The following is an 18,930-nucleotide window of genomic DNA, read 5'->3' as shown; positions in this document are numbered from 1 at the left end:
TTGCTCTTGCTGAACCTCACGAGGTTCAGCTGGGCCCACCTCTGGATGACCTCCTGCCCCTCTGGTATATCAACAGCACCACTCAGCTTCATGTGAGCTGCAGGCCTGCTGATGGTGTACTTGGTCTCACTGTATCATTGGTGAAAGTATTAAACAGCACAGGCCCTGCTGCAGACCCCTGAGGCATACCACTTGTCACCAATCTCCACCTGAACTTCAGGCTATTGAGCACTGCCCTCTGTATGCAACCATCTCAGCCAATTCCTTATCCACTCAAGAGTCCACCCAGCAAATCCATATCTTACCAGCTTGGTGAGCAGGCTGTTGTGGGGGACAGTGGCCAAGGCCTTGCAGAAGTCCAGACAGATCACATCCAGAGGTTGTCCCTTGTCCACTGACACAGAAAGCCAGTAGGTTGGTCAGGCAGGATCCCAGTCGCACGCAGAGAGTGGTGATCAAGGGCACAATGCCCACCTGGAGACCACTGCCAAGTGGCATCCCTCAGGGGTCAGTACTGGCACCAGTGCTGTTGGACATCTCTGTCCATGTCACTGACAAAGGAATCAGTGCACCCTCAGCAGGTTTGCAGGTGGCACCAAGCTGTGTGGCTCAGTTGATTTGCTAGAGGGCAGGGGTACATCCAGGGGGACCTAGGCAGGCTGGAGTTGTGCCCAGGTCAGCCTCATGACATTCAACAAGGCCAAGTGTAAGGTCCTGCACCTGTGTGGGTGCAATCCCAAGCACAGCTCCAGGCTGGATGGGGAATGGCTGAGGAAAAGGCCCTGGGGATCTGGGCTGATGAAAAGCTCAACATGAGCCTGCAGTGTGAGTGCAGCCCACACAGCAACCCTGTGCTGGGCTGCAGCAAGAGCAGTGTGGGCAGCAGGGCAAGGGAGGGAATTGTGCCCCTTGGCTCTGCTCTCCTCACACCCCACCTGCAGGCCTGTCTGCAGTTCTGGAGGCCCCAGCACAAGAAGGACATGGAACTGTTGGACTTAGTCTAGAGGAGGCTACCAAGATGCTGAGAGGGCTGCAGCAGCTCTGCTATGAGGACAGGATGAGAGAAGAGCCTGGAGAAGAGAAAGCTTCCAGGAGACCTTGAAGTGGCCTTCCAGGATCTGAAGGGGGTTCCAGGAGGGCTGGGGAGAGATTATTGACAAGGTCTTGTAATGAGGGGACAAGGAGGAATGGGTTTAAAGTGGCAGAGGGGAGACAGAAAGTGGATGTTAGGAAGAAGTTGTTTGCAGTGAGGGTGGTGAGACACTGGCACAGGTTGCCCAGGGAGGTTGTGGAGCACAGAAGCACCCAATGTGTTCAAAGATCACATTGGGTGCTTCTGTGCTCCATAACCTCACTGGAGGTGTTCTAGGCCAGGTTGGATGAGGCTTTGAGCAACCCTTTCTAGTGGGAGCTGTCCCTGCCTATGGCAAGGGGTTGGAACTGGCTGAGCTTTGAGGTCCCTTCCAACCTAAACCATTCTCTTCTCTTCTCAAGCCCTGCTGGCTGTCTTGAATCGCCTCCCTGTCCTCCATGTCCCTCAGCCTGGCATCTAGGAGGCTCTGTTCCATGACCTTCCCAGGCTCAGAGCTGAGGCTGGCATGTTGGTAGTTCCCAGGGTCCTCTTTCCTACCCTTTCCAAAAATGGGTGTGATGTTTCCTTTCTTCCAGCCCTCAGGGACTTCAGCTGACTGCCAGCACTTTCAGATATCATGGACAGTGGCTTGGCAACTGCATCAGCTAATTCCCTCAGGACTCTGGGATGCATTTCATCAGGTCCCATAGACTTGTATGTTCAGGTTCCTCAGATGCTCACACACCTTGTCTTCTCTTATGGTGGGAGGGATTTTGTCTCCCTGCTCTCCATCTTGTGGACCATCACCATTAGAGCCATGAGGGGTTACCAGTGAAGATTGAGGCCAAAGAAGTCTCCCAGCTTCTGTGGACTGCTGGCTCAGCATTTGATCTTTCTCATATCTAATCAAAATTTCCCTGGTTCCAAGGGGTCTGCTCTGGCTTCAGTGTTCCTCTGGGCTGATCTGGAAGGTTCTGATGGAACTAACCGAATCCAATCCAAACCATTCTATGATTCCATGCTTTCTTTGAAGTGTTTGCTTCAGAGATCAGCAGTAACACTAGAGGAGGCAGCTCAGAAGTGTGTCCTTAGTGAGTGTGTGCTCTGCTGTTAGAGAAGAAAGCTCAGGAATTCAGTGATGTGAGACCTTCCTTTTCTTGTACTGCTTCCATGATTCCAAGGATTCAGTTTTTTGTCATTAATGGTTGTTTGGCACAATAGCTTTTTAAAAGGCCAGGAAAAGGCTTAGATATTGTTAGAGAAGGTAAAAATATTTGATGGGGAAACAAAATTATCTTGCTTTGCTCTTAGAGAAGAAGTTGGCACAAGTAAAAGAAACCCAAAAAGAGGAGGAATCCCAACTGTGAGCCTGCCACAGACACATCCAGGGCACAAAAGCCTTTAATGCCTGGCTGGCTTTATTGCTACAGCAACCAGAAGCAGGCAGATGGGATTGGATTTTCTGCTGGCTCCAAGCAGGGATTTTTGTGTGTGTGTGTAACATGGTAACAAATCAACTTGGCCTCCTGGAAAATAATTGAAGAGCTTTTAAGCATTAAACTGTGCTGTTTGGGTACAAGGTCAGGGCAGAGTCATCATTTTTTAGCAAGATGATGTTTGGCCAAGTTGCTTTGGAGGAGGAACAAGAAATGCTAAGCTGTACCTTCTTCTTTTTTTTTTCTGGTAGGAGGTAGGAAATCTTCATAACTTTTAAAGTCTTCTGTGGGAGGATGACCAATTCTGGGTGGCCTGTGGATGGACTCTGTGTGTCCCATTTCCCACCTCAGAATTGGCAGTTTGAAGTTCCACTCAGATTATTTTGTCTTTCTGCAGAGAAAAAAAAAACTCAAAGAAAAGACATTCAGCAAGATCTGGCCAGTCTGGAGAGCTGAGTGGATGAGAACCTCATGAAGTTCACTAAGGGCAAGTGTAGGGTCCTTCCCCTAGGGAGGAATAACCTCCTGCACCAGTGCAGGTGAGGGGTGACCTGCTGGGAAGAAGCTCCACAGAGCTGTCTTGGAGTGCTGGTGAACAAGGTCCCCATTAGCCAGCAGTGTGCCCTCATGGCCAAGAAGGCAAATGGTCTTCTGGGGTGCATGAAGAAGAGTGTGGGCAGCAGGTCAAGGGAGCTTCTCGTCCCCCTCTACTCTGCCATGGTGAGAACACATGGAGTCCTGGGTCCATTTCTGGGTTCCCTAGTGCAAGAGAGACAGGGAACTACTGGGGGGAGTGTAGGGAAGGCTACAGAGACGATGAGGTGACCTCATCATTTAGACCCTCCTTTAGACCTAGTACATTGTCTGTGGTTAAAATCCTGCTCTGAGATGTGGCAGGTGTCCAGGGCTGGCTTGTACAGGGTTCTAAACAACCTGTTACTGCTCACTGCAGGGAGGTTGGAACTAGATGATCTTTAAGATCTTTAGATTTAAAGATCTTTAAGATCTTCTATGATTCTATGATTTAGGGCTGTTCGGTCTGGAGAGGAGAAGGCTCCAAGGTGGCCTCCTTGTGGCCTTGCAGTATCTGAAGCAGGCTACAAGAAAGCTGGGGAGGGACTTTTTAGGCTGCCAGGGAGTGATAGGAGTTGGGGAGAGTGGAACTAAGCTAGAAATGGGTAGATTCAGCCTGGATGTTAGGAAGAAGTTGTTCAGCATGAGGGTGGTGAGAGCTTGGAAGGAGTTGACCAGGAGGTGGTGGAAGCCTGATCCTTGGAGGTGTTTAAGGCCAGGCTGGATGTGGCTGTGGGCAGCCTGATCTAGTGTGAGGTGTCTCTGCCTGAGGCAGGAGGGTTGGAACTGGATGATCCTTGTGGTCCCTTCCAACCCTGACTGATTCTGTGATTCTATAACTTCCAACCCAAACAATTCCATGATGCTATGAATATTTCTTCTCCAGTAAGCAACAAATAATTTAAGCCATCAAATGCTGCATAGTTATGCTTTTGATGACAGATGGACTAAATCAGTAGTGGAGCTGCTGATGCATGTCAGGGACCCAAAAGGTCAGTCAAGTCCAACCACCCTGCCAGAGCAGGACCATACAGTCTAGCTCAGGTCACACAGGAACACATCCAGACAGGACTGGAAAGGCCCCAGAGAAGAAGACTCCACAACCTCTCTGGGCAGCCTGTGGCAGTGTTGTGGGACCCTTCCAGTCAAGAAGTTCCCTCTTGTGTTGAGCTGGAACCTCCTGTGCTGCAGATTCCATCCATTGCTCCTTGTCCTGTCTTGAGGTTCTCAAAAGCAAGCTGGTGGCCCAGCTCCTGCTGGAAACCCTTGGAGCAGGACCACACTTCCTGGCATGGAGGTGGAGCATGTTGTTTTTGTTCTTGGATGGTAAGGCTGCTAGGAAGAGGCTGTGAGACCAGGTTGCCATCTCTCCAATTAAAAGAGTTGCTTTGTGCCGCATTGATTCCTGTCATCCTGTGGCCAAGTGAATCAAGGCTGAACACTAATTGAGACCTGGTTGATATTGATCAGACCTTGAAGTGCAGGTGCTTTCTGTTCTGCTGTGCTCACAGTGAGAACACAGAAGTAAAAGTGATTAAACCAAACATTTTTGGCATAGTAACCATGTGCAAAGGACAAGAGGACTGAGAGGTTGTGTGGCACCTGGAAGGGCTTGGCTGTGTTAATCTGAGCTGGTGTATCTGTTGTGTTGAATGGTTCCTGGGCAATGCTGCAGGAAAGCTTCCTGTAGCTCTTGTACCATGGTTCAGCCATACCAGCTGTTCTTCCAACACAGTCTCAGCATGGTAGGTGTTGGAAGGGACCTCTAGAGGTCATCCAGTCCAACCTGCCTGCTAATCCAGGGGCACCCACAGCAGCTCGCCCAGGATCACGATGTCCAGCTGGGTTTGGAATCTCTCCAGTGAGAGAGACTCCACAACATCTCTGGGCAGCCTGCTCCAGGGCTCCAGCACCCTCACATCAAAGGAGTTTCTCCTCCTTTTCAGGTGGAGCCTCCTGGGTTCCAGTTTGTATACACTGTCCCTTATCCTGTCTCTGGGCAGCACTGACAAGAGCGTGGCCCCATCCTTTTGTACCCAACGAGCCCTTTAGCTCTTGCTCAGCATTGAGAAGATGCCCTCTGGGAAGAGCATTGAGAAGATGCCCTCAAGGTCATGTAATGACAGGATGAAGAGGAATGGGTTAAAACTGGCAGAAGGGATATTGAAACTGGATGTTAGGAAGAAGTTGTTTGCAGTGAGGGTGGTGAGACACTGGCACAGGTTGTTCAGGGAGGTTGTGGGGCACAGAAGCACACAATGGGATCAAAGATCCCATTGTGTGCTTCTGTGCCCCACAACCTCCCTGGAAGTGTTCAAGACCAGGCTGTCCACCAGCACTCCCAAGTCCTTGTCCATGGAGCTGCTTCCCCACAGGTCACCCCTCACCCATACTGCTGCAGGGAGTTGTTCCTCCCCATCTGCGGATCCCTACACTTGCCCTGGTTGAAGTTCATGAGGTTGCTGTCCCTCAACTTTCCATCCTGGCCACTTCAGAATGGTGAGAATCATGTGTGAGGGCAATCACAAGGGTCTTCCCTGCAGTGTTAAAGCACTAAGTGGTTACTTAAAAGGAGCAAATTGTAACCAGTTGTCAATAGGTTAGAACCTGCACCTTGGAAATCTGTTCAACCTGCTCCGGGAAGCTGTGATGGTTTGGGGGTTACCCCGCCCCCCCACACTTTTGAATTTGCCCCAGCTAACTCAGACGGACCCTGGGAATATAGATGAAGCAATTTATTTACAGCTAGCAGAATTTACAAGCAGCTATTTCAATATATACAGTTATATACAATTATATACAGAAATATACAAAGGATAAACAATATAAAAGCACAACTCCCCTCCCAGAAACCTGAGTCCCCAGGAGGGGCTCTCAAAACCACCCCAACACCTCCCCCGGCCCTCTCAACCTTACCCCAGTTCTCAGGAAGAAAAGAGGTGCAGCCAAGAGGTTAGGGAGCGAGGTTAGTAGGAGCAGGGTTAATGAGATGTGACCAGGTCTAAGGCAAAAGCAAGAGTGAGACAAAATGGAGAAAAAGTCTTTCTTCTTCCCAGAGTTCTCAGCGTAACTGTGAGAGAAGTTGACATCAATTGTTTTCATTTCACTGCCCGTTATCTAGTTCTGTTACCAAAACATCCCAGCTTGCTTCAAACTAGCACAATCCCCCCCTTGTCTACTTCGCTCAGAGTATCGCTGAGAATTATCCAATCTAATCTCAAACAATATTTACACTAAAACAATATATACAAGTTCAGTTCACACTTCAATCAGATGTAGGTGATTCAAAAGCTCAGAACAGGGACTCCCAGGTGATGTTGGGTTCGTGCTCACGTGCTGTAGATTCTATCGTAGATTCTCTCAGTGTTGGGCGCCGATGTTACCTAGAACAGAAAACTCCTAACAGCTTGAATTTAAACTCTCTCAGCTAAAGTTAGATTTCTCTGTGGAATACACTGGATTTCACCATTCTCCTGCATTACCCAGTATGTATGACCAGGGCCTTCAGCAGACACCACCCCTCGGACAGGTTTCCCTTCGCCCGAAGGAGAAAATACCCAAACAGTTTTCCCTAACAGATTCTTCTCACGTACAACAGGAACTTTATCACCGTCTACTGTTTGGACCAAATCTGATTGTGCAGGTCCTGCTCTGTTTACTGAACCTCTACTATTTACCAACCAAGTAGCTTGTGCTAAATGTTTGTCCCAGTTTTTTAGAGTTCCACCCCCCATGGCTTTGAGGGTGGTTTTCAGCAAACCGTTGTAGCGTTCAATCTTCCCTGAAGCTGGTGCATAGTAGGGTATGTGATAGATCCATTCAATACCATGCTCTTTGGCCCAGTTTTTTACAAGATTGTTCTTGAAATGAGTACCATTGTCTGACTCAATTCTTTCTGGAGTTCCATGTCTCCACAAGATTTGTCTCTCCAAACCAACAATAGTGTTACGTGCAGTTGCATGTGGAACTGGATAGGTTTCCAACCATCCAGTGCTGGCTTCTACCATTGTTAGCACATACTGCTTACCAGAACGAGATCGAGGTAAAGTGATGTAGTCAATCTGCCAGGCTTCACCATACTTGTACTTTGACCATCTATCACCATACCATAAGGGCTTAATTCGCTTAGCCTGCTTAATAGCAGCACAAATGTCACAGTCATAGATGACTTGGGTGATAGCGTCCATGGACAAGTCAATTGACCTATCACGAGCCCATCGGTATGTCCATCTCTGCCTTGATGTCCAGATGAGTCATGGGCCCACCGAGCTAAGAACAGCTCACCTCGGTGTTTCCAATCAAGGTCAATGTCAAGATCAGAGTTGGTATCAACTTGAGCAATCTTAGCAGCTTGATCTGCCTTCTGGTTATGTTGATGTTCTTCAGTGGCTCTGCTCTTAGGCATGTGTGCGTCTACGTGCCGCACCTTCACTGGAGTTCTCTCCAGCCGTGCATCAATGTCCTGCCATAGATCAGCACACCAAATAGGCTTTCCTTTCCTCTGCCAACCATTCTTCTTCCAGTCCTTCAGCCAACCCCATAGAGCATTGGCTACCATCCACGAGTCGGTGTAGAGGTAAAGGATAGGCCAATTCTCACGTTCAGCCACATCAAGAGCAAGTTGAACAGCTTTTACCTCAGCGAACTGACTGGATTCGCCTTTGCCATCTTTCGTTTCGGTAACTCTCCTGGTTGGACTCCAAACTGCTGACTTCCATCTTCGCTTGTTCCCAACAAGACGACAGGAACCATCTGTGAACAAAGCATAGTTCTTTTCCTGATCAGAGAGATCACCATAGGGAGGAGCTTCCTCAGCACGAGTTATTTTCTCCTCTGGAGGTTTGGAACAGTCTGTGCCTTCTGGCCAGTTGGTGATCACCTCCACCAGACCAGGTCGGTCAAGATTACCCATTCGCGCTCGTTGGGTTATCAAAGCCATCCATTTAGACCAGGTTGCATCTGTGGCATGATGTGGTGATGAACCTTTGCCCTTGAACATCCAGTTAAGAACTGGCAGTCTAGGAGCTAAAAGCAATTGTGACTCAGTTCCAATCACTTCAGAAGCTGCTTTCACTCCCTCATAGGCTGCTAGAATCTCTTTCTCAGTTGCAGTATAATTTGTCTCTGAACCTCTGTAACAACGTCCCCAGAAACCAAGTGGACGACCACGTGTCTCATTTGGAGCTCTCTGCCAAAGACTCCAAGTTGGACCATTGTCGCTGGCAGCCGTGTACAGAATGTTTTTAATGTCCGGACCAGATCTCACAGGTCCCAGGCCCACTGCATGGACTACTTCTCGCTTGATCTGATCAAAGGCTGCTTGTTGTTCAGGTCCCCACTCGAAATTGTTTCTCTTACGAGTCACATCATGCAGAGGTTTGACAATCTGACTGAAACCAGGAATGTGTAGTCTCCAAAATCCCACCACACCAAGGAAAGTAAGTGTGTCCTTCTTACTGGTAGGAACTGCCATGGTGGAGACTTTGTTGATCACATCCTGAGGAATGTAACGGCAACCATCCTGCCACCGCACTCCCAGAAACTGAATTTCTTTGGCAGGTCCTTTGACCTTGTCTCTCTTAATGGCAAAACCTGCTTGCAACAGAATGTCAATGATTTTGTTACCTTTCTCAAAGACTTCCTTAGCAGTTTGGCCCCACACAATGATGTCGTCGATGTACTGGATGTGCTCTGGAGCTTTACCTTTCTCCAGTGCATTGTGGATGACTGAGTGACAGATGGTTGAGCTGTGTTTCCACCCCTGAGGCAAACGATTGAACTGGTATTGGATTCCTCTCCAGGTGAATGCAAACTGAGGCCTGCGCTCCTTTGCTATGGGAATAGAGAAGAAAGCATTAGCAATGTCTATGGTTGCATACCATTTAGCCTCCTTCGATTCCAGCTCGTACTGGAGCTCCAGCATGTCTGGTACAGCTGCACTCATGGGTGGCGTCACCTGGTTGAGGGCACGAAAGTCAACTGTCAGTCTCCAGTCGCCCGTAGGTTTGCGCACAGGCCAGATGGGACTGTTGAAAGGTGAATGAGCTTTCTCGATGACAGCCTGACTCTCCAATTGACGAATCAGCTGATGAATGGGCAACAAAGAGTCACGGTTAGTTCTGTACTGCCTATGATGAACAGTTTGAGTTGCAATTGGCACTTCCAGGTCCTCTATATCATGATGTCCCACAACTGCAGATTCATCAGAAAGTTCAGGTCTAACAGACAATTTCAATTTATCATCCTCAATCTCTACAGATGCTATTCCAAAAGCCCATTTGTGACCCTTAGGATCTTTGAAACAACCTTGTCTCAAAAAGTCAATTCCCAGAATGCAAGGCGCATCAGGACCAGTTACAATAGTATGTGTCTTCCACTCTTTACCAGTTAAACTGATCTCAGCCTGTACCTTAGTTAACTCTTGAGATCCACCAGTGATTCCAAAGATAGAAATGGACTCTGTCCCTTTGCAATTAGATGGCAATAAAGTACATTGAGCACCTGTGTCAACTAAAGCCCTGTATTTCCGAACTCTTGAACTGCCAGGCCACCTAATGAATACATTCCAATAGATTCGGTTCTCTCCACTATCCCTTTCCTCCTCCTGGCTGGAGGCAGGGCACCCCTAATGCTGAACATGGCATGTAGGGTGTACACAGTGATTGGTGTTGTTGTGAGAGGAACTGCAACTGTTGAAACAATTGCAGTTGCTCTCAGGAGCTGAAGAAGTGACAGCTACTTTTCTGGCATTACTGCCTCTGTTTCTGCCACTCTGCAGTTCCCTGACTCTCTTTGAAAGAGCTGAAGTAGGTTTACCATCCCATTTGTTCATGTTCTCACCGTATGTGTCACGCAGAAGTATCCACAGTGACGCACGTGATTGCTGATGTCTGGGTGGAATTTGTCTCCTCCTGGGCTGGAATTGCCTTGCAGGAGGTGGGCGTCTGTTCCTGATGGCAGAAACATGCACCCATTCAGATGATGCAGGAATGGTATCCTTGACCAGATTGGAAATTGAGGTTGTAAGATCCTCCTTCAGTTCTTTCATAGTATCTTTAATCTCTGTAGTCATAGTCTTTATGGCACAGATTATACCAGAGTGTGACAAGCTATCCTCTATCTGCCTGAGCTGGTCAGTGAATTCACCAACAGTGAAAGACCTTCCATTATCACTCCTTGATAGAAATTTACTGGCCAAGATGTTAGCATAGGATGAAGGAGCAAGCTTAATCAGCTTCTTCATGAGACCTGTTCCCAAAGGAATATCATCAGGCTCATGAGTGCCATGATCTCCATAAAGCACTTCCTTCACAGCAAACTCCTTCAGAAGCTTAATTCCCTGCTCAACGGTGTTCCACTTCTTGGCAGCCCATGGCAAATCATCTCGGGAAGGATATCTCATAGCCACAGCCAACAGAAGGCGTGTCCACAAGCTAACCCTACCAAGAGGACTTGCCAAGTGTTTGTCCACTCCACTCTCCTTAGTGAGCGGTCCCAGCTGCTTGGCAGACTTGTCTCCTACCTGCAGAGCATTAGCACCAATGCCACGGCATCTCACTAGCCAGCTTAAGATTGGCTCACCTGATTCCCTTGTGTATTCCTTCCTAACTTCCCTGACCTCTCTGAGTGGATCCTTGGAGCCTTGGATGTCATCTTCCTCCTCTTCTTCCTGTTGTTCTGGTGGTGCCTGGCCTAACACAATCTTCCTCATAGCATTCCTAAACTCATTGGAACCATCCTCTCTCTTGGCAGCTAACCTCACAGCACTCCTCTCACTTGAGTATTGTTGTCTCAGCACATCTACAAGGTCTCGCAGACTAACTGTCTCCTCCTCCTCCTCTTGCTGCTGATCACCAGAGGTCCCCTGTCTTACATCCTCCTGCGAACCACTCTTTGTCTTAGCTTTTGCCTTAGCAGGTGCCAGAAAGGCCTGAGCAGCAACAGACTTGGATGTGTCTGCTGGAGGATTTGAATCTTTAGGAGTCTGACTTGGAGCATTTGTATCCTTAGGGGTCTGACCTGGAGCTTGTGAGTTCAAGTCTGCCTTGCTTTTAACAGGAGGATTTTGGTTCTGGTCTGCTGGCTGGGGGTTCGAATTGGCTGAGCTGGTGTCATTAGGATTTGGACTGACTGGGCTAGCATTACTAGCACTAGTATTAGTGGGATTGTTTGCCTGTCCTCCTGGGATGCCTGCCAACCCTGATGTGTTATCATTTTTGCTAGGGACATTCTGATTTTGGGTACCTGCCTGTCCTCCTGAGGCTCCTACCGAATTCTGCCCGTTTTTGTTTTTATTTTTGTTATCATTGTTTACGTTAGTGGCGGGAACATTGGCTGTGTTCCCAGCACTTGGAGAAGGAGGGGCAGAGGCTGGCAAGGGGGAAGCCGATAACTGTGTTCCCTTGTTTTGCTGTGAAAGAGACTGCTTCTGAGACACAGAATTTTTCCTAGCTCTTACAGAAACTGGTTTTGAATTTTTCACCAATAATGCCAAAATTAATATGAAATTTAAAACTACAAGAGCCAGTATAATGCCCAGCAACCCTGCCATGCTCTGTTTCGAGTAGCAATCCTTGCAGGGATTTGGCATTTCAGTTTGGGGCTGGATGACCCTCATGAGAGCAGTAGATAAAGCAGACTCTCGATTGATTGTAATATTATTGACAAAAACTCTTGTAATATCACTAGTAATATTCTCAGTGACACTAAAACCAGCATAACCAAGAATAAAATCACCCCAGCTCCAGAACATGTTTGAAAGCTTAACTTTAGCCTTCTTAAAAACTACATGAAGCAAGAAATAACCAATTTGATCTTTGATCCAATTGTACACAAAAAACCAGAAAACAGGCCACACAGCAATCCCCATCAAGTACAATAGCTGCTTGATTAGCTTCATCTTAATTCCCAGAGCTAATTTCCACTCACTGAAATATCTAGCCCCACGTTGGGCGCCAATAAAAAATGTGATGGTTTGGGGGTTACCCCGCCCCCCCACACTTTTGAATTTGCCCCAGCTAACTCAGACGGACCCTGGGAATATAGATGAAGCAATTTATTTACAGCTAGCAGAATTTACAAGCAGCTATTTACAATATATACAGTTATATACAATTATATACAGAAATATACAAAGGATAAACAATACAAAAGCACAACTCCCCTCCCAGAAACCTGAGTCCCCAGGAGGGGCTCTCAAAACCACCCCAACACCTCCCCCGGCCCTCTCAACCTTACCCCAGTTCTCAGGAAGAAAAGAGGTGCAGCCAAGAGGTTAGGGAGCGAGGTTAGTAGGAGCAGGGTTAATGAGATGTGACCAGGTCTAAGGCAAAAGCAAGAGTGAGACAAAATGGAGAAAAAGTCTTTCTTCTTCCCAGAGTTCTCAGCGTAACTGTGAGAGAAGTTGACATCAATTGTTTTCATTTCACTGCCCGTTATCTAGTTCTGTTACCAAAACATCCCAGCTTGCTTCAAACTAGCACAGAAGCTGACCATCCAAAAGCCTCTCTTCCCTTGAGGTCATCAAAGGCCTGTTCTGAAAACACCTCCTAGTTTGTGTCAGAAAAGAATCGCAGAACAAGTCAGGGTTGGAAGGGACCACAAGGATCAGCCAGTTCCAACCCCCCTGCCATGGCCAGGGACACCTCACACTAGATCAGGCTGCCCACAGCCTCATCCAGCCTGGCCTTAAACACCTCCAGGGATCAGGCTTCCACCACCTCCTGGCCAACCCCTTCCAAGCTCTCACCACCCTCATGCTGAACAACTTCTTCCTAACATCCAGGCTGAATCTACCCATTTCTATGGTTTCATTCCCCCTAGTGCAATGGGCTAACTGATTGGATAGGGCTGAGTGATAGGTTGGACTGGGTGATCTTGGAGGTCTCTTCCATCCTGGTTGATTCTATGATTCTGTCACTCCCTGACATCCTAAAAAGTCCCTCCCCAGCTTTCTTGTATGCCCCTTAAGATACTGCAAGGCCACAAGGAGGCCACTTTGGAGCCTTCTCCTTTCCAGACTGAACAGCCCCAACTCCCTCAGTCTCTCCTCATAGGAGACCCGCTGTAGTCTTCATGCTTTCCAGCTGCTGCTGCTGCTTTCCTTTCCATTCCAACCAAGCTGTGGAGAGCCCAAGTGCTGGTGGTTGTGTGTTGTGGTGCTCAGTTGGTGGCTGGGGTCAAAGCTCCAGCAGCTGTTTACAGACTTGAGCTTTTTAGGTTTTAAATAGCAAAATCAGCAGGCTTTGGGCAGCTGCCTGAAGCTCGTTAGAAAATGTCCATCCAAAGCAGCTTAGGAGGAGAGAGAGAGGTTAATTTTCATTTGGATGGTGCACATTTAAACTGAGATGCTTAGAAACTGCAGTGTGAGGGCATCTGTTTCATGTATATTTATGTATTAAGTGAACTTTCTGTCATCTTTTTGATTTTCTATGCTGAAAACCTTTTGCTTTCCAAAAGGAATCAGTACCTATTAATCAAGCTGATTAATTTAGTGCAATAACAACCAGAAGGCTCTTCTTTGTGCTCCTCCATGACCTATTTACTGCATAGCTGCTACACACCGGAGCTTAGAAAAGGGCTGAGTAGCTCACTTAACATTCTACAAACTGTAAACATTTAGGCTGGGAAAAAAAACCCTATAATAGTTCCACTTCTGCCTCCTCCACTCCATCAGCATGAAGTGGAGTCACTGGGAGAAAGCAGTTTGGTTTGGGAGCACATACTTGGAAGGTCTAAGTTGAAGCAGAACAGTTATATAACACTGTGTAAGCCTGAAATTGGGTTACTAACATTTGTCCTAGATGCTAAATTTGGCCTCTGGCCTCTTGTCCTGGCACTCAGCACTTCTCCTACCCTGATTTTTTTTCCTCCCCCCTCCCTTTTTCATTATTTTCCCAAGTTAAAGCATAATCATTGCTGTCTGGAAATCCCTTCCAGCCTGTGGCATTCCATGACCTGCAGCAACCTAAGAAGGTTCTGCAGTGCAACAGGTCCTTACTCCTGTTTTCTGTCCCTGAGTTGCTAGGGGTTTTTGTTTGAGTTTATTAAAGAGGTTTTGGCTAGCATGACAAGGGAGGTTATTCTGCCCCTGTGCTCAGCACTGCTCAGGCCACACCTTGAGTGCTGTGTCCAGTTCTGGGCTCCTCCATTCAAGAGAGATGTTGAGGTGCTGGAAGGTGTCCAGAGACGGGCAACAAGGCTGGGGAGGGGCTTGGAACACAAACCCTATGAGGAGAGGCTGAGGGAGCTGGGGGTGTTTAGCCTGGAGAAGAGGAGGCTCAGGGCAGACCTCATTGCTGTCTACAACTACCTGAAGGGAGGCTGTAGCCAGCTGGGGTTGGCCTCTTCTGCCAGGCAAGCAGCAACAGAACAAGGGGACAGAGTCTCAAGCTGTGCCAGGGCAGGTCTAGGCTGGATGATAGGAGGAAGTTGTTGGCAGATACAGTGATTGGCATTGGAATGGGCTGCCCAGGGAGGTGGTGGAGGCACCGTCCCTGGAGGTGTTGAAGCAAAGCCTGGCTGAGGCACTTAGTGCCATGGTCTGGTTGATTGGATAGGGCTGGGTGCTAGGTTGGACTGAATGATCTTGGAGGTCTCTTCCAGCCTGCTTGATTCTATATGATTCTATCAAACCCTTTCTGAAAGCTGGGAAGATGGCAGGTATAGAACCATAGAATCATTAAGGTTAGAAGAAACCTTTTATGGTCATCAAGTTCAACAATTAACACAGCTCTGCCAAGTCACTGCAGTTCTATGCCTTTGAAGCCCTTCCAGGGATGAGGACTCCACCACTACCTTGGGCAGCCTGGGCCAGGCCTTCACAGCCCTCAAGGGGAAGAAATTGTTCTTCATGTCCTACTCAAACCTCCTCTGGTGCAAGTCAAGGCTGTTTCCTCTATGAGTTATCTCAGTGGGCCTTGCTTCTTGGTCTCTTCAAAGCAGTTCAGTGAGTTTGTAAGGTCTGGTGTTTGGATTTCCAAAGCTGTAATAACACCTCCAAAGAAGACTTGTGCAGTAATTACATATCTCTTCTGCTTTCTACTAGTTCATTCAATGTAGAGGTAATGTTGGCAACCCTTTAGCTACCTTTCTGGCTATTAAAAATTAACCAGAGAAGCACAGAATTGCTTGGGTTGGAAAAGCCCTCCAAGATTATCGAGCCCAACCATCAACCCAAGACCATCATAGCCATTAAACCATGTCCTAGGTGCCATGTCCATGTTTTTCACCTCTAGGGATGGTGACTCCCCCACCTCCCTGGGCAGCCTGACCACTCCATTTGCCACTTCCTCACTTCTGAGGTAACCAAAAGGTTCCCTACCACCATTACCAATTCAGGAACTTTCTTCTTGTGTTTCTTTAGGTCTTTTGGGTCATGGCAATGGTTCCATTACCTCCTAACATCCCAATTATATCCCAAACTCCCAATATGATGAGGATGGAAGGGACCTCTGGAGGTCATCCAGTCCAACAGAGGCACCCACAACAGTTTTCCCAGGATCCCAATGGCCAGATGGGTTTGGCTATATGAGAACACAAAGGAATTGCTGTTGTCTGCTCTACCTCTGGTGCAGTTGTGATTCAAATGATTCTCTGGCCTACCTCACCCCTCATCTTTTTGGGCAAGTCTGATTAGTTTTGGGTTGGTTAAATAATGCAGAGCCAGGCAGGGCTGAGAGTGATCTTCTGTGCATCTCTTAGATGGCATTGGGTAGGCAGAGTAACCTCCTGTTTCACTAGGGGTTAGTGGTTTGGAAGCTAATCCACCTCAATTCCATGGGTTGTGTTCCTCTAATGCTTGGGTGCTTCAGTTGAAACATTGTACAAGGTTCAGTCATTACCTAAGCAAACTTAACCAGGTCCTGATCAGCACCCTTATCTCAGCAGCCAAGCACGTTGTCTCCTCAGGTGACACTTGGGAAGTGAATTGGGCCTGGTTGGAGTGGTGCTTGTCTGCTTCTCCCACCCTCTCCTCTTCTCCCCTGTCCTCTGCCCTTCCTCCCCCTTCCTCCCCCCTCCTCTCCTCTTCCTCCCCCCTCCTCTCCCCTTCCTCCCCTCTCTTCTCTCTCTCCCCTTTCTCCCCCCTCTTCTCCCTCTGCCCCTCCTCCCCCCTCTTCTCCCTCTGCCCCTCCTCCCCTCTCTTCTCCCTCTGCCCCTCCTCCCCTCTCTTCTCCCTCTGCCCCTCCTCCCCTCTCTTCTCCCTCTGCCCCTCCTTCCCTCTCTTCTCCCTCTGCCCCTCCTTCCCTCTCTTCTCCCTCTGCCCCTCCTTCCCTCTCTTCTCCCTCTGCCCCTCCTTCCCTCTCTTCTCCCTCTGCCCCTCCTTCCCTCTCTTCTCCGGAGCTCTGCCCTTCCCCCTCCTCTCCCTCTCCCCCTCCCTTCCCATCTCGCCTCCCTTCTGACCACCTTTAGCAGTATGCAAACCTTTGCCTCCTGCTGTAGGTCTCCTCCAGACGATCTTCCTCTACGTATTTACAGTACCTGCTCTCCTGTGTTTGTCCCCAGGGAGACTGCAGCTATGACCTGGAGATGCAGCCTCATTTGCAGATGGGAGATGTCCATGTCAGGAGGAGGAAGAGCCATCTGGCCAGCAGCAGCTCCGAGTTGGATCAGAGAGCATGCCCATCTGGAAAAGGCACGGCACACGGGGCGAGAGGAAAACCAGCTTCACTGGGCAGAAATGATGATGGGAGTGAACTCTTTGCCACATTCAAAGTAACAAAGGCTCTCAGAAGAAGTTCAGGGTTAGATGGGGACTTGCCTTTGTTGCCCTCAGATGCCAATGGCTCAGCTTCTTCCTCAGCGACACAGCTTCCTGCTGTTGAAAGCACTGAGCAGGGCAGTCAAGAGGACGAGAAACTGGAGGTGACTTTTGACTTAAATGAGTCTTTTGATCTTTGTGACAACAGTGAAAGCCCTGGAATTCCTGAAAGTGCAGCAAGGAAGGAATGCAGAGCTGTGGCTAAAGCTTGTAGGTCACTGGGGACAACCCATGCAGATTCAGGTTATGGGAGCTTCACAGCTGAGAAATCCCCTCTGTCCTCTAACTTATTTTATCTTCCTGAGTCATACCTGGATTCGTTTGCTCTTGTGAGGCCAGCTGAGGAGCCTTCTTGGGTAAAGAACACATCTTCTCCTGTGAAAAGGCTTTTAGCACAGTCTCCTCCCTCTCTGAATCACCTTGATGCTATTGAAAGCAGACTGAGCAATGAAGAAACACCACAGCCCCTCCAAAAAGCAGTTCCTGGTAGTTCTTCAGACAGGCTGCAGGCCCAAGTCTTTCCTGTGGCTTCAGAAGCTGATGGTTCACTGCTGCTCTTTGAGCACCCTGAGCTGAGAGTCACCAATGAATCCTGTGCTTCTATCCCTGTCTGTTTGTCACAACCTGTGTCAGCTCCTGAGGCCAAAGAGGAGGTTCCCTGGGATGACAGCTTTGAGGGTCTGCTTGGCAATGAAGAATTCCCTGAAATCCAAAGGACAACTCCAAATCACACTGCAACAAATAACCCTTTGAAGAAGAGTTTTGTCCAAAAGGATGAAGATCTGGAACTGAATAAGCAAGAAGTGAGAGTGGAGGAGAAGAGTGTCTGTTCAGTTGAAGATGAGTGTACTTATAAGGCAAACAATGCAAGTAATTCTATGAGCAAGAAGCACTTCACATCCTCACCTGAACCCTACTTGATCATCAGGCCAGAGGCAGAGCAAGGCCCTGAGTGGCTTCCTTCAGAGGTGAGCTGCCTGAATGCTGACAAAACCTGCAAGGAGCAACCAACCAGCAGTAAACCCAGCACTATGGAGGTGTCAGGGGACACCACTGTGGCCAAGCAGCTTCTGGACAATGCTGATCTTTATGATTACTCTCAAGAGCTCTTTTCTGTCAACTTTGAACTGGGGTTTTCCATTGAAGAGTGTGAGGATGAAATCCTCAAGGAAGAGAACAGTAACACCAGAAAGTCAACCAGTACCTCAGGGACTCATGGAGATGTTAACTCCAAATTACTGGAGGACAGCCCCAGGCTTGAAACATCACCAAAATGGGATTGCAGGAGTCTTGAGAGAAGACACATCTCCACACCATTGCTCTTCCAGAGAAGGGACGTGAAGGACAGTGAAGGGGCTGAGGATGCTACCACCTCTGTGCCTTTCTTGGAGTCAGGAGGCAGGAGGAAGGGAAAAGGATCACCTGAAGCTTTGGCTTTTGCACTTTCTACTCCAACACGTGGAAAGGTTCTCAAAAAGGCTCCTAGGAACATCTTCTCTAGTGCCAAAAAGGAGATTCCAGAGGCAAGTTTTGCAGAAAAAGTAAATAAAAGCCCTCACAGGCAGGACTGTGGGAGGTCAGCCATAGATAGGCTTGGTTCACCTTTAAGAGGAACTGAAAACCTGGAAGACATCAACCCTCATCCCTTGTGTGTGTCTCCTGCTGCAGGTAGGGGTAGTGGTGGTGCAGTTAGTACTTTGTGCATAAAGAAATAGAGTCCAGAGAATTTTGGATCCTTTGGTTTTATGGCTTAGGTGGGAAGGATGAATCACAGCATCCCAAACTGGTGGGGGGTGGACAGGGACCTCTGGAGATAATCCAGTCCAACCCCCCCTTGCTAAAGCAGGGGCACCCACAGCAGTTTGCCCAGGGTCACAATGGCCAGGTGGCTTTGGAATCTCTCCAGAGAAGGCGACTCCACAGCCTCTCTGGGCAGCCTACTGCAGGGCTCCAGCAGCCTCACACCAAACAAGCTTCTCCTCATCTTCAGATGAACCTCCTGGCTTCCAGTTTGTGACATTGCCCTTTGTCCTGTCCCTGACATTGACAAGAGTCTATCCCCATCCTGTTGCCTTCCACGGTCCTTGACC

General features: G+C 48.5%; 1 protein-coding gene across 3 annotated transcripts in view; it reads left to right on the top strand.

Annotated features, from left to right (window-relative positions):
* FANCM (FA complementation group M) overlaps positions 1-18,930 on the top strand; it is a 94,574-nt gene that overhangs the window by 63,269 nt on the left and 12,375 nt on the right. For 2 of the 3 annotated variants that reach the window (XM_064151786.1, XM_064151778.1), the window contains exon 14: positions 16,585-18,508. In XM_064151786.1, the coding sequence (XP_064007856.1) occupies positions 16,585-18,508 (1,924 nt within the window). Of the gene's footprint in view, positions 1-2,383; positions 2,612-16,584; positions 18,509-18,930 lie in introns of those variants that run through there. The other variant, XM_064151791.1, reaches the window with a different exon arrangement.

The sequence above is a fragment of the Pogoniulus pusillus genome, chromosome 1, assembly GCF_015220805.1.
Source record: "Pogoniulus pusillus isolate bPogPus1 chromosome 1, bPogPus1.pri, whole genome shotgun sequence".
Classification (NCBI taxonomy): domain Eukaryota; kingdom Metazoa; phylum Chordata; class Aves; order Piciformes; family Lybiidae; genus Pogoniulus; species Pogoniulus pusillus.
This window is presented reverse-complemented; position numbering and strand designations above follow the sequence as displayed.